The 15,290-nt window shown below is 50.8% G+C and overlaps 1 protein-coding gene across 1 annotated transcript; it reads left to right on the top strand.

Annotated features, from left to right (window-relative positions):
* Window positions 1–6,611: 6,611 nt before the first annotated feature.
* On the top strand, window positions 6,612–8,339 carry LOC308657212 (protein S100-A15A-like; the record flags this gene model as incomplete). Its single annotated transcript, XM_081308741.1, has 2 exons — window positions 6,612–6,782; window positions 8,163–8,339. 2 exons carry the CDS (start codon window positions 6,612–6,614, stop codon window positions 8,337–8,339), a joined length of 348 nt encoding a protein of 115 aa, XP_081164867.1.
* Between the last annotated feature and the right edge of the window lie 6,951 nt (window positions 8,340–15,290).

The raw sequence follows: 15,290 nt of genomic DNA, 5'->3' as shown, positions 1-15,290 counted from the left end.
AATTAATGTCCACATGATCCAGTAAAAAGTAGGCAGTGTCATTTATTTCATAGAATAAGTATAGCGGATGCTCATGCCTTTTTCTCGGCTTTCCACTAAGTTCCATTGGTCTCTGTGACCAAGTACTAGTCCCTCAGCACTTTAGTCCCCGTAGCTGTTCCCGTAGCTGTTATCAGAAACCTTAGCATCCTACTGTCCACCCTCCAGTCTCTGGTTTTCCAAGATTGTCTTGGCTTTTCCTGACTTTCACATTCCCATATACTTTTTAAATTTGGCTTATAAATTTCTACAAAAATCCCAGCTAGGATTTTGGGTTTGGAACACACTGAATCTGTGAGTGCTTTTGGGAGAATTTGCTGTTCTACATTATTAGAGCCTTCTGATCCATGAAATGGCATCTCTCTTACTGGAAATCCTTTAGTGACTTCCCATCCCCTTCAGAGTAGATTCCAAATTTGCAGAGGGCTTGGGGCCTCACCTCCTGACTCTCTGCTCTGCGTCCTCCTCCCAGCCCTTCTTTTTATCTTTTGAACACACAGGAGCGGCTCCAGCTGAGAGCCTTTGTTCCAGTTCTTTCCTCTAACCGCAGGGCTCTTCCCCTGGCCTTCCTGTGGGGAACCCCTCAATATTCAGAGGCAACACAGAGTAGTGGTTAGGAACAGAGGCCCCTGCGTACACTAGCTGTGTCACTGAGCATGTTGCTTTACTTAGGAAACAAGTTGCCGTGCTGGGTTCCTTGTCAGCAGTTGTTAGTTGGGAAGATGAAATGAGCGGGCAGTTGTAGAGGCCATGACAGTGCTCAGCCGGCTGGGGGGTAGCTCAGTGGTAGAGCGCTTGCCTGGCCTGTGTGGGACCCTGGGCTCAATCCCCAGCACCAGACATGAAAACCGAATCAAAAAGACAGCAGCAACAACAAAACAGTGCTCAGCGCAGGAGAAGAACTCGGGGCTTTGCTGTGTCCTCCTTCCCCAGGAGCCTCCTGGAGTCTGTTATTCCAAACATTTCCCTTGAGGATTCTAAAGCAGCCAGTAGCCATCTGCCTTCTTCAAGCCAGATGAATCCCCCACCCAGTTAGATACTTTTTTTTTTGAGGTAAGGGGAGTACTGGGGATTGAACTCAGGGACACTCGACCACTGAGCCACATCCCCAGCCCTATTGTGTATTTTATTTAGCGACAGGGTCTCACTGAGTTGCTTAGTGCCTCGCTTTTGCTGAGGCTGGCTCTGAACTCCAGATCTTCCTGGCTCAGCCTCCCAAACCTCTGGGATTAAGGTGTGCACCACGGCGTCTGGCCAGTTTAGATACTGAGTAGGATGTCAGTTTGCTCTAACTCTATAAACTAGGTCTATAAAATTGAAAGTAGATATACACAGATGAGATTTGGTAAAAATCCCAAATAAGCCTCAGTATGTCACAGTAGAACTTGACTCATCATCCTGGGTGCAAAGATGACCCTGTTTCTTTAGTTTCCAAAGTAACTGCTTGGTCTCTTCCACCCTCCACTACCCTCTTAGCCAAACTCTTATTAAATCTTCTTGAGGTCTTTACCTGTCCTAGAGTTGTCTGAAACCCTGGGGGACTTCAGGGCCATCTGGGGTGGATTTCTTTTCTCCAGCCAACCAGAAAGCCTGTCTCCTTTGCTGCAGGGGCTTCTGGACACCACCAAGTGTAGCTTCCAGTGACCGGCCTCCATAATCAGAGAGATGGAAGACTGGGAGGCTCGTGTGTCACAAACTTACCCTGGCCTCAGGGTGGGTGTGGGGGGAGTTGGGGTGAGTATCGGGGAGGCCCCGAGCTTGTGGCTCATCGCCAAGCACACTCCCCTGAAGTTTGGTCTGGATGTCTCACTCCACCTCCGACAGTGGACTTCTGGGAGGAGGAATGTCATTCAAATCTCTTCTGACCCTCTTCTCCCCAGCACCCAGCCCAGGTACAACGAGAACCCTATCACATGGCAACATTCTGCAGAAATGTCAGTATGAAGTCAGAGTCGATATTAAAATATAACAACTAAAGGCTACCTAAGGGTCTCACCAATAATGGATCAATAAGAACTTTCGATACATGCCAATGATTATTATATGGCCATTGAAAATCAGGCTGGCTTTGGTTAAGCGTGTGAGAAGGTGTCTAGAACACAACATGAAGGGGGAGTTACAGCAGGGCTGTGAAGGAATTGTCCCTGTGTACTGGCATGCCATGTAGGGATATTTTGTCTTAGACTGAACAAAAGGCAGGAGGAACTATTGGTAGGATTGTAAATTAGTACAACTACTGTAAAAATTAATATGGAGATTCCTCAAAAAACTAGGCATGGAACCACCACATGACCCAGGTCTACCACTCCTCAGTATTTATACAAAAGAATGAAAGTCATCATAACGTAGTGGTCCATGCATAACCATGTTGATAGCAGCACAATTCACAATAGCAAACCATAGAACCAGCCTAGGTGTCTGTCAGCAAGTGAGTAGATACAAGAAAATGTGGGGTACACATACCATGGAGTTTTACTGAGCCATAAAAAAGAAGTTGTGTCATTTGCAGGAAAAGGGATGGACCTTGATAACCTTACATTAAGTGACATAAGGCTGACTCCACAGGGTCATATGTGTCCTCTCCCATGTGTAAGGTAGAGAGACAAAGGGGGGACAGCCAGGGGACCAGCAGAGGGAGGAAGGGAATGAGGGGAGGGAGAAGGGGAGGAACTGGGGATGAAACTGACCAAATTATGTTCATGTAGGAATATGTCTCAACGAAGCCCACTACTGTATGCAGTTATAAACACACCAATAAGAAGAGGACGATCTTTTGTTGTTGTTGTTGTTGTTCAGTAAATGTTGGGCAGGGTGTTTATTTATACACAGTGCTGAGAATTGAACCCAGGTGCCTCACACATGCCAGGCAAGTGCTCTGCCACTGAGCCCCAGCCCCAGCCCCAGCCCCAGAAGAGGATTTAAAAAAAAAAAATCAGGCAGGCGGGGTAAGAGGAGTAGGGTCTGACTCCCTAGAAAGCTATGGGTTAAAAATGGGATTTGTTTTGCGAGACCAGTTATTATCCAGCAATTGTCCAAGGATGAGTCACACTGGTCTACTAAACTGTTAATTACCTGACTGCCAGGTTTTAATTTTATTTTTGTTTCTTGATTGTACATACTTCAGTGGTGAATGTTTTCCTTGATTATTGCTTTTAAAACCTGGCTAATGAAGTGCTTGGGATAAATTCCCAGGGAAAGGAGGGCTGAGTCGAAGGTACTCAATAAAAAATTCTCTGGGCCCCTAGCTAGGTATAGCCAAATTGTTTTACTTTTTTAGAAATTTGAGTCATATTTTTAGTTTAGAAATTACAAAAGTGTAAGCCAGATATGATGTCATATGCCTGGGATCTCAGCTACTTGAGAGGTTGAGGTAGGAAGATCACAAGTTTGAGATCTTGACTCAAATTAAAAAAAAAAAGAAAGAAAAAAAAGGGCTGGGAATGTCTCTCAGTGGCAGAGTACCTCTGGGTTCAATTTCTAGTAAGGAGAGAGAGAGAGAGAGAGAGAGAGAGAGAGAGAGAGAGAGAGAGAGACAGAGAGAGAGACAGAGAGAGAGAGAGAGAGAGACAGAGAGAGAGAGAGAGAATATGAATGAACCACTTGTTTGTTGAGGAAATTGTTATATGTCAAAGTGGAAAAGGAATTGGCTTAAGTATTGGCCTATAATGATGATGATTCTGGTGCTGGGGACGGAACCCCAGACCTGGCACAGGCACGCCCTCTGGGACTGAGCTTCACCCCATCCAGCCTTGGTGGCTCCCAGCCTTCAGGATGCCCGGGCGCAGTCTGGTTCAGCTGCTTATCCTTTGGCGCCCTCTTCTGGGGGACTCACGCATCAGCCTGTGTGGGCCTCCCAGGGAGCTGTGTTTGGGGTTGGGGGTCGGTGGGGGGGGGGCGCTGAGAGAAGGCTTGGGCTAGGGTGAGATGGGGGAGGGGAGCTCACCTGTCAAAGGCTCCGGTGGCATCCGGGTGGAGGCCAAGCCTCTGGGCCTTGCCCCATTCAGAGTAGAGCCACTTCCACATTGCAGTGGGTTATTTCCTCAGGGACGAAGCTGGTCCACCCATCCACCACTCATCACCCACCACCCACAACTCATTAAACCCCTCTCTTCATAAATAAAAATGAGATTGTGGCATTTGCTGATAAGTGGATGGAACCGGAGTCTCTCATGCTAGTGAAATGGGCCAATCTCCATAAACCAAAGGCGGAATGTTCTCTGTAACGCACGATAAGGGGGAGGGGAGGGAAGAATAGAAGTGCTTTGGATTAGACCAAGGGGAAGGCAGGGAAGGAGGGGGAACGGGAATAGGAAAGACAGTAGGAAGAACTGGACATGAGTTTCTGTGTTCACCTATGAATTCGCGACCAGTGCACCTCCACATCATGCTCACCCACCAGAACGGGAAGTCACACTCGTCATGTATAATATGTCACAATACAGTCCACTGTCGTATGTACCCAAAGAGAACAAATGAAGGAAAAGCCCCCTTAGCATCTCTCCATGCACAGGCCAGAGTTGAGCTCTCTCCTGGTCTAGGGCCCTTCACCTCTGGTTCACACGCTGCTCCAGCCTCGTGTATTCTTACTGCTTGTGGGTGCCCTGCTCTGTCCCCTGAGCAGGCCTAGCTCTTTCAAACCTCCAAGCCTGAGCCCTCGCTGTTTCCTCTGCAGGAAGCCCCTGGGCCTCCACTTCTCATTGCAACCCACCACGTCTTCTCCGGTCCCAACTCAAATACCACCTCCCTAAGGAAGTCTTTCAACTCCGCAGGCAGAAGGTGCGCCTTGTCAGGTGGCTGGAGCTCCCTGTTCATGTCACTGAGTGCATCATGACAGTGCATGATTGTCCCTTCACTCATCACCACCCTCTCTGCTGACCCGTGTCTTATTTATAATGCCTAGCAGAGGGACTGGCACACGGAAGGTGCTCTGCAATATTTGTTGAATGAATGAATAAATGAGTGTGCCCTGACTGTGGAGTTTGGAGGTCACTAATTGCAGGAGGACATCTGACAACAGTGTGTCTAAGTGTGTGCCCGACCCCACCTAAGCCCTGGCACCAGGAGGATGAGTTCTGAGGCAGGAGATAGATAATGAGACCTTGGTGATTCTTAGGTACCACAGATCCTGCTTCAGGGGCAGGTGGGTCCCTGAAACTGGATGAGTTCATCTTAGCAATAAAGGTTGTGACGTCACGTCAGGAATGCTGCTGAGGCTCCATCCTGCTGTTGGGGACCAGGGAGAAGCACACACTGGCATAATAGGAGGCACCAGGGATGCACTGGCTGTGGGGCCTGGAGGGGGGTCTCCTGCTCACACAACTGCCTCCTGCCTGAGCTCGGGAATCTCCAGGATCAACACAGGCTGTTCTGGGGATCCAACGGCAACAGGTCAGCATCTCTTCCAAGAGAACCCCAGGGGCAGGGTGGGCTGTGCTGAGTGAGAGCGGTTCTGAGAGCACAGGAGGGTGGCCCACCTGTTTTGGACAATATGCACAGTGTAGCTGGGTGTCCTAACAGCATAGCTGTGTGGCCCTAAGCCAAAAGCAGGTGTTTGGGCTTGTTCCCAAGGACATGGGTTTGAATCCGACTCCAGGTGGATCAGTTGTGTGATCTTGAGAAACTTCTTGACCTCTTTGAGTTTCATCTCCCTACCCCCCAGGAAAATAGGGGTAATGGTAACTACCTTCTAAGGTCGCTGTGAGGATTAAATGGGGTAATGTGTAGACAGTGCTTTGTCACCTGGCCGGCCCCATAAGGGTAGAAGCAGCGCCCGAGACAAGGTATAGGAATGTGGTCACGATTCTCACAGGCACAGGATTCAGGGAGGACAGCTGGATCCCCCAAACTGGATCTCATCTCCATCTCTGTAGGAAGTGGGGTGCAGCAGGTGACAGCCTCAAAGGTGGGCGCTGCACAGAGGTGGTGGAGGACCACGGGATTGGAGAGCTGCTGGCCTGGCAGGTCCTAGAGAGGTCCACACGGCCAGGGGATGGCAGGCAAAGGTGTGGATTCCCGTGCTGTCTGTACACTTAAGTGAGAAAGAAAACAGCAGGAACAGGCTGGGTCCCCGAGCATCTGGGTATTTGAATTTTCTGCTTGTGGCACAAAACTGTTCTTGGCAGGGACGCGGATACTGCCTTTTCAAGGATTTTAAATTTCCATTGTATACCACATAAACGCTGTTTTGTTTCAGAGGGTCTTCAGTCTCCCCTCCTCCTTTGACGGCGGGTAACTCTGAAACCCAGGTGGTCTGGAGGGGAGGAGGACACGGTGCATCCTGCACCCAGGACGCCTGTCCCCCCCAGTCCAAGTGAGGGGACACAGTTATATCCGGGGACTCTGCTGGAAAGCTTCCTGCAGGGTAGTGACTTTGAGTCGGTTTGCAAGGGGACTGCAGGGAGGACACCTGAGGCCAGGGGCTGGAACGTGGGCAGGAGGAGGAAGGCAGAAGGTTCTGGGAAGAAGCCTCCATCCTGCTGTGGACTGCCCCAGACCAGATTCTCCGCTGGGCCCAGCTGCTGTCCCCTGCAGCCCCAGATCTGCCCCCTGTCCCAGGTGGGAGCCCAGCAGTCATGCCGGACACACCAGTGGAGGACTCCCTTTTCCAAATCATCCACTGCTACCACCAGTATGCAGCCCGCGAAGGGGACGTGGAGACCCTGACCCTGGAGGAGCTGAGGGCCCTGCTCACGGACAACGTGCCCCGCTTCATGGAGACCTTGGTGTGTGGGGTCTGGGACCAGGTGGGGATGAGGAGGGGGTGGATATGGGGCTGGCCATGGGGTTGGAGGGGAGTGCTGGAAGTGAGTGGTGAGGGCGTTGGGAAGGAGCTGACTTCCAGGAGAATCTCCAACTTATGGAGGGAAGTGGAGGAGAGCAGGGTCTGCCCAGATTCACTTCCCGCCCTTCCCTCCCCTGCCGGCCTCACTCCAGTCCCAGGCCCTCAGACCTCACCCCCAGACTGTGCGTCCCTCTGTCCATCTTGGCTGCTGAGCACAGGCCCTAAATTCTTCCCTCTGCTGGCAGGCCCATCTGTCAGCGACTGCCCCCAGCCCTGGACCCCTTCTCCAGCCCTTTGAGCTCAACTCCTTCCCCTGCCACTCTGTCCCCTGGGCCTGGGGGAGCAGAGTTGAGACTGTGGGGGCCACCCTAGGACAGGCGGGGGCAGGAGAATTAACTTTTCCTCCCACCTCCTGCCCCCTGAGTGTCGCAGACGTGGACGAGCCCTGCCCACCCCAGGGGATCCTTGAGGATTGTAAGGCCCACAAGGATTTTTGTGGGTGCTACCCTCCGCCCTCTGTCCTATCCCCTAGGATTTCTGAACAGTCATCTCCAGAGACATGAGATTCACCCACTGACTCAAGATCACTGTCATTTCCCATCCCTGCTCCTAACTGGGAAAGAGCAGAGGAGACAATCTTGTCCTCTGTCACCTGGAGCATACCCCTGGGCATGGGTAGGGGAGCTGGGGTGACTAGTCTTATTTCTAGGACACCTTTTCCTTTCCAGGGAAAACTCTTTGGGGCTGTGCCTGGACCCCCCAGGCCCTCCATGCATGGGGCTCACAGTCCCACTTAGGTACAGGGCCCTAGAGGACAGACATCTGGGCACGGGGAGCAGGCTTGATGTGGCACAGGTGAGGGAAGCCGGGGAGAGCCTGCTCAGGGCGGGAAGCCTCCAGCAGTTCTCTGGCGCCCAGCCTAGAGGTGGTGATAGGGTTATAGGAGCGGAAGATGGTGGTGGGAGAGAGGCCATGGATCTGCCTGCAGGGATGAAGGCTGACCACAGCCCCAGGGCTGCCCACATGCCACAGCCCCCTCCCCTGAGTGCTTCCCAAAGGCCCCAAACGGTGTGGGGGCGCCACGCCCATCAGCCGAATCTTACTAAATCTGCTTCCCCTGCCACGACCCACTGCCTCGCCGTGCCCACCTGGCCTGACCACTGCGTTTCCTCACGGTGTCCCCTCCTCTATCAAACCTCAGTCCTAAGGTCGGGGATGCAGCATGTCCTAGTCAGTGTTTCCTGCAATGGGCAGGGCACTCTGCTGTTACCCTGCAGGTGGCCGAGGCCTGGTGGGCGGGCTGCGTGCTTGGAGGGTGGTTGACCCTCTTGCCACTCTTCAGGGTCGGAAGGAGCCCTACTATGTCGCGGAGTTGTTCCGGGCAGCAGACAAGAACAAGGACAACCAGGTCTGCTTTGAAGAGTTCCTCTACATCCTGGGCAAGCTGGCGAAGGATTACCACCTGCAGTACCACCGGCAGCTGTGTGCCCACCACTGTGCCCAGCATAACCTGTACTAGGGCCGCTGGAGCCTGCTTCCAGGAGGGGTAGGAGCTGGCTACGGGGCCGGCGGAGAACTCTGCTGTGTGTGCAGCTCACACTCGGGCAGCCTCACACTCATTTGGGGTATGAGTCTCTTCATGGTTCTGGGTACCATTCATGGATGGGAGATTCAACTTCTGCCTTCAAGAGGCCCCTGACTGATGGAGGAGGCACAGCCCCGGAGCCCACGTGTTCTTGTTTAAGTGGGGACGCAGCCCCTGCCCTCGGCTCTCAGACTGTGAGAAGGAGGCTCTTCCTTTGAGCAGTTGACCCTCTAATAAGGAAGCTGTGCCTCCCCAGTCATGTTCCTGATGACTCTCTCCCTGGACAGAGGGGCAGAAGGGTAGCCACTGGGCAGAAGTACACTGGACATTGTTTTTGAAGGAGTCCCTGCTCAGAATGAGAGCTTCAATGACCCTGTATATAAAGGGACCGGCCTGGGCTTGGGGAGGGACCAGGGAGGGGAGAGGAGCACATTTTAAGAGAGGGAACGGCAGTGAAGACACCTGTGGTCGTCCAGGACATCAGAAAGTGGGCCTGGAAATGAATCTCCAAGGGGAATAAAGCCAGCTGTTTGAATAGGTGGGTCTGAGGAGCCTCCCCCCCCCCTCTCTCTCTCTCTCTCTCTCTCTCTCTCTCACTGGGGGACTGAGCGCAGGGCCTGGCTGTGTGTGCTAGGTGAGAGTTCTACACTGAGCTGCACCCCAGGTCCAGCACAAGACCCCCGCAGTCCTGGAAGGCCCATCTCTGGGGTTGGACTGTACCTGGGTAATGGACCCCCGAGGGGCTGTCTAAGGTGGAGGTGACCAACACTCCCCCAGAGGCTCCCTTGCCGCAGTCTGGCTGGGCACAAAATCACGAGCCACCACACCTTGTAGATTCAAACAGCAATTCTTTATTCCCGAACTCACACCAGCACTCTACACACACCGTTCTGGGGAAATCCACGTTCTGGGCAAAATCCACACCCTCCACCAGGCTCTGAATCCCAAATACTCTCTGAATCCCACGAGAACTCAACGGGAACTCAAGGCGCCTGAGGCAGCAGGATGCGCCCTATTCCCAGCAGGGTACACTTTAAACCTGGAACCGCCCTAAACCCAAGGAGCAGGATACTCCCTAAAACCTGATCCGCCCTCAACCCGGACCCGCCCTGGTCTTTGAGCAAGGTCACCTTACTCCAGCACACATGCAGTGTCACTGCAAATGACCTGGGTCCAAAGGCAAGCCCATTTCCACAATGGAGAGTCCTTCCTCTAAGCAACATGGGGTAGGCTGACAAGGAAATTTTGATGCGTCATTCCTACTTGGCAATGGCTCTCAGCACTACCTGGGGACCCCGGGGGTAGATCAGACAGGGGAGAGGCTGGGGAGCCATCGGGCGGCTCCTGCGCAGCCTGGCCACAGGGCAATGAGGACGAGGTCAGTGGTTGTATGCAGGGAAACCAGGGGGGGCATAGACCCAGGGGAAGTGGGGACATCGAAGCCCCAGACCTGGGTGACAAACTGAGGGAGGGGGGTCCAGAACGACGCTGATGTTTCAGGCTTGGGTGACAGAGGGGAACACGTGCTGGCATTTGGTGTTGGGGTGGGGAGCCGTCATTCCAGGGAGGATCGTGCCTGAGGCTTTGTTCCTGCTGACTCAGAGGTGGAGACGGATTAAAGAGGACAGACTCCTGTCATAGGAAGGGCCATGCGTGGACCTGAGACTGACAAGCAGAGAAGACTTCCTGGAGGAGGAAAGGTCAGGTCCGGTGTTTACCAATAAAACCTGATGACGGATGTGGTGTCCTGTCTCTGAGTTACTTGGACTCCATGGTCCAAGCCCTCTGGTGGTCCCTGACCCCTCCCAACTGAGACCTGCCCCTGCCTCATCTGGGGTGTTTCTGTCTCGATCTCCCCTGGAGCCCGGGAATTGGAGGCAGAATTCCTCGGGGAGGGTCTCATCTGCCTTCAGGCCCCGTCGGAGCCCATCTTGGTGGGCTTCCTTTTCTGAGGATGGGTCTGGGAACTCGTGGCCTGAGCTTATTATGATCAAAAGGATGGATTTAGAAAGAATGACGGGCCACCATAGCATGCTCACCTCTGGGAAGCCTTCTGCACCCCGTTTCCCTCTGGGTCTCTCCCTATCCAGAGGCACTTTTTCAGTTCTGAGGACTGAGCCCAGGGACACTCTACCACGGAGCCTCACCCCCAGCCCTTTTTATTTTGAGACCGGGTCTTGCCAAGTTGCCCAGGCTGGCTTTGAACTTGTGATCCTCTGGCTCAGGGGCATGCTCTGTTCACTGTAGTTCTGTTCCACTCTCTGTATCCCCAGACCTGACCATGAACTTGACCCCGAGTCAGCGCGGGGCTAGCTCAGCAGGTGTCAACAGGGAGGGGTCTGCTGGCTGGGGACCCACGATTCCCCCTCCTGAAGGCAGACCCCTTGGTCAAGTCCTGGTCCAGTCATGGAGACAGAGTATTCAGACCCTCAACGTCCAGGGTAGAGGCCTTGCTGCCCGTCTCACCTGGGCTCTGTGGGGGCTGTCCGGGGCTCTGAGGACTCAACAAGGGCACCGGGTTGAGTCCTTTGGGCCTCCCTTCACCCCCTTTCTGGGGATTTCTCCACCACTTCTCCCTGCTCTGTCCGTACTTCCTCAGCCTGGGGATGGGCTGAGTCAGTCTGTTGGGACACATACTGGGGACTGGCCCTTTCCTGTAAACACGGCCAGGTTCCGCTCCGCTGGGTTGCCCCATGTCCCTCAGGCTGATTGCAGGTTCTGCCTTTCCCCCAACACGTTTGCCCAATTCTTGGCACCCATCTCCTGCCAGCTCAGCTCAGCCTTCTCCTCTCTCTGCAGCCCCCACGTCTATCTATCAGAGGGCTCTGTGGGTGACCGTTCATGGTGTCACGGGCCAGCCTGCACAGGATGCCATGAGGGAGCCCCCACTCATGACTGCCTTTAGTCTCCTGAGCTACCTGGAGGAGGACCTCCAGCCACACCCCATGCCTCAGTTTCTCCATCTGCCACACAGGGATGATGATACCAGTGACACCCACTTTATAAGGTTGCTGGGGATATCAAGCGAGTCAGTGGATGGAAACACACTTTGAAAATATGTGACACTTTGGGATAAGGTAGTGTCTGGCAGGTCATATAGGATAGTCCCTGACGAATACTATATACAATTTATGGGCTGATCACTGGTTGAAAACTTGTCCTGGCAGAAGGGGCACTGTAGTCTGACCTAGAGGTTGATTCACCTCTTGTCAAGGAAGTTAGAGTGCATTTGGCTGATGGATTCATACGCTCTGCCTTCTTCCCCAAATGGCTAAGTGTAACGAAGGGAATTTTTGCATTGGGGAAAGAAAACACTAAAATTCAATTTTGTATTCATTTATTACCTAGAGGTGTGGAAATAAGTGGTAGGTTCTCTTCTAGAGGGTTTCCCAGTGCCAAAGAAAAGGGAGACCACAAACAGGTGAATCCTAGAAAGTCAGGGCCAATGTCGTGACGGAGAGGGGCTTGGGTGGCACAGGGGAGAGAGGAACTAACCCACGTATATGGGGGGTGTGTGTGCGGGGATCAGGTGGCCTCAGAACTGGGCTGGGAAGGATGAGAAGGATGTCACAAGGATGAAGAAGCCTTCCAGACAGTGTCACAGCATATCCTGAATCTCATTGTTCCGTCTCTCTGTGGACCTCGGTTTCCTTGTCTGTACAATAGAAATTGCAAAGTATGAAACTCATAGGATTATTGTGAGAGTTAGATGAAGTGATGCAAATGAAGCACTTATAATGATTCCCGACATAGGATACAGACTCAGCAAATGTCAGCTGTGATTTTGCAATTATTTGTTTGGGTGTGCTAGGCATTGTGCTGGGTCCTGGGGTCGAGGGCAAAGATGCACAGTCTGGCTCTGGAGGGCTCACAACATGGCTAGAGAATCAGGCACAGGTCTGGGGCAGAAAGCATGGCTCACTGCTTTCAGCACCAAACATAGTGTGTGTGTGTGTGTGTGTGTGTGTGTGCGCGCGCGCGCGCGCGCGTAAACCCTTTATTAAAATATAATGCATAGTAATAAGTCCCAAATTTTCAACTCTGCAAATATTTCAGGGAAATTGACACAAGTGCATTAAAATAGGTGGTATACCATGAACTAGAACTTACATATCCTTTATGATCATTAAGAACAAAAGTCTGGCTGGGCACAGTGGCACATGCCTGTAATCCCAGTGGCTCGGGAGGCTGAGGCAGAATTGCAGGTTCAAAGCCAGCCTTAGCAACTTAGCGAGATCTTAAGCAACTCAGCGAGACCCCGTTTCTAAATAAAATATAAAAAAGGGCTGGTGATGTGGCTCAGTGGCAAAGCCTCCTTGGGTTCAATCCCTGGTGCAACCTCCCTCCAAAAACAAAAACAGAAAAAAACCTGTCCGAGTATGGTGGCACATGTTTATAATCCCAGTGACACTGGAGGCCAAGGCAAGAGGATCACAAGTTTGAGGCCAGCCTGGGAAACTTAGTGAGACCTGTCTCAAAATAAAAAGGGCTGGGGATGTGCCTCAGTGGTAGAGCATCCAGTACCAAATAAAGGGAGGAGAAGAAGGAGGAGGAAATGAAAAGATAGATTGGCTTATAAATCTATAAAAGGGACATTGGGACAACATAGTAATATACATATAGTGGCCTTATAAATAGAAGATTGGGCAAATATGACATCTGGACAAAATGTGCCAAGAAAAGTGTCTAAGTCGTAAGTTTTTTGGCTCTATTATTAATCCTCACAAGGTATAATTCTTTTTGTAGGTGGAAGCATTTTAAAACAACTTAAAAAATAATTGTGGCACAATATACATAACATTACATTAATCATCTCCACCGTTTTAAAGTGTACCTTTCAGTGGTATTAAAAGTACACTCACATTGTTGAACAACCAATCTCCAAACTCTTTTCATCTTGCAAAACTGAAACTCTGGACCCATCGAGCAGCTACCCTCTATTTGCCCTCCTCCCAGTCTCCAGCACTGGCCCTTCTACTTTCTGTCTCTATGGATCCAACTCCTCTACTGACCTCATATAAGTGAAGTCACGACCTTCGTCTTTTTGTGATAGGCTTATTTCACTTAGCATAATAGCCTCAAGGTTCATCCATATGGTATCAAATGTCAAGATTTCTTTCCTTTTTAAAGTCTGAATAATATTCCACTGTATATGTGTATTTGTTTATCCATTCACCTGTTAATGTCCTCTTGTGTTCTCCCCTCTTGGCTCTTATGAATTATGTTGCTATGAATGTGGGTGTACAAATATCTTTTCAAGACCTTACTTTTATTTTTTCTGGTATATACCTGGAAGTGGAATTGCTGGATCATGTGATAATCATGTTTATTTATTTATTTATTTTTTTTGAGAAGCCACATACCATTTTCTTCAGAGCCGCCAAACCATTTTACATCCTCATCCACAGCACACAAGTCTTCCGACCTCCCTAGGTCTTTGCCAACCGCTGTTACTTTTTTTTTTTCCTTTTCCTTTTTCTTCTGGTGGTACTGAGAATTGAGCCCACAGCATTTTACCACTGAAATATACTTCCAAGTTCTTTTTATTTTTGAGACAGGATCTCTCTCACTAAGTTGCCCAGGCTGGTTTTGAACTTGCGATCCTCCTGCCACAACCTTCTGAGTAGCTTGGAGTCATGGGCCACCCTCTCAGATGTTTTTTTTTCTTTTCATGATAGTAGCCCTCTTAACAAGTATGAGATAGTGTCTCATTCTGTTATTTTATTTTATGTTTTTAAGATGGACACAATATCTTTATTTTTATTTTATTTATTTTTATGTGGTGCTGAGACTCAAACCCAGTGCCTCACGTGTGTGAGGCGAGCTCTCTACCGCCGAGCTATAACCCCAGCTCCTCCTTCTGTTCTGATTTTGATTTGCATTTTCCTAATGATGAGTGATTCTGAGCATATTGTCCATGTGCTTGTTGGCCATGTGTATACTTTTTGTAGAAATATCTATTTAAACCCTTAGCCCATTTTCTGTTGTTGCTGAGTTGTCTAGAGTTTTATTGTCTTCTGGATATTAACCTTTTATTGGATACATGTTTTACAAATATTTTCTCTCCTTCTATGGGTGGAAGGCTTACTCCATTTTGCATCTCTATTCATGAATCGCTTTAACTGAGGCACAGAGCAGGTAAGTAAGCGGTCCAAGGTCACACTGTTACACAATAAGTGGCCTAGTAAAGCCCAGAGGGCTGGGGAGATCCCAAGGAGAGAGACCGTCTCCCTCCCCTAGGTGGCGCTGACGGCCCGGGGCCGGGAAGCCTGGTCAATATCTGATGATTAAAGGAGGTAAGGAAAGAGGGATTTTCCCTGTCAGTCATGTTCCCATCAGAACAAGTTCTAGAACTGGATCCTCTGGGGTTCGGTGCGGAATTTGTCACACCTGCCCTGGGAAACTCAGGGAAAATCCCTTCACCTTTCTGGGCCTCCGCTTCCTCACCCGTCCATCTTCCTCGTAGGCATGCTCTGAAGTTTTTAGAAATCTTCTTTTTTTAAAAACTTATGTTTTTTTTTTTTAAGTAATGCATGACGGCAGCACCCGTTTTGACAGAATTACTCAAGCAGGGAATACACCTTATTCTGATTCTGACCCAGTACCCCCCCTCTCCCCTCCCTTGCCCCACACCTGCTCTCTTGTCTCTATTGATTCTTTTACCCATAGTTATTTTTTTTTAACTAATTTCTTGTGGATGGACATGATGGTGAGATTCCCTGGGGGTGGGTGTTCCTATGTGTTCCTAGGAAAGTCACGTCAGGTTCATTCCACGGCCTCCTTTTCTCTGAGGTTCTTATGAGACAACATGGAGGTGGCTTGCACTGTGACAGGAGAATCACGCCACAGATCCTCAGCCTTGGAAGCAGGGAATGGGACTGGCAT

The sequence above is a fragment of the Spermophilus citellus genome (genome assembly GCF_964194105.1).
Source record: "Spermophilus citellus genome assembly, chromosome: 9".
Classification (NCBI taxonomy): Eukaryota; Metazoa; Chordata; class Mammalia; order Rodentia; family Sciuridae; genus Spermophilus; species Spermophilus citellus.
Note: the sequence above shows the minus strand (reverse complement) of the source record. Positions and strands in the feature narration are given on the sequence as shown.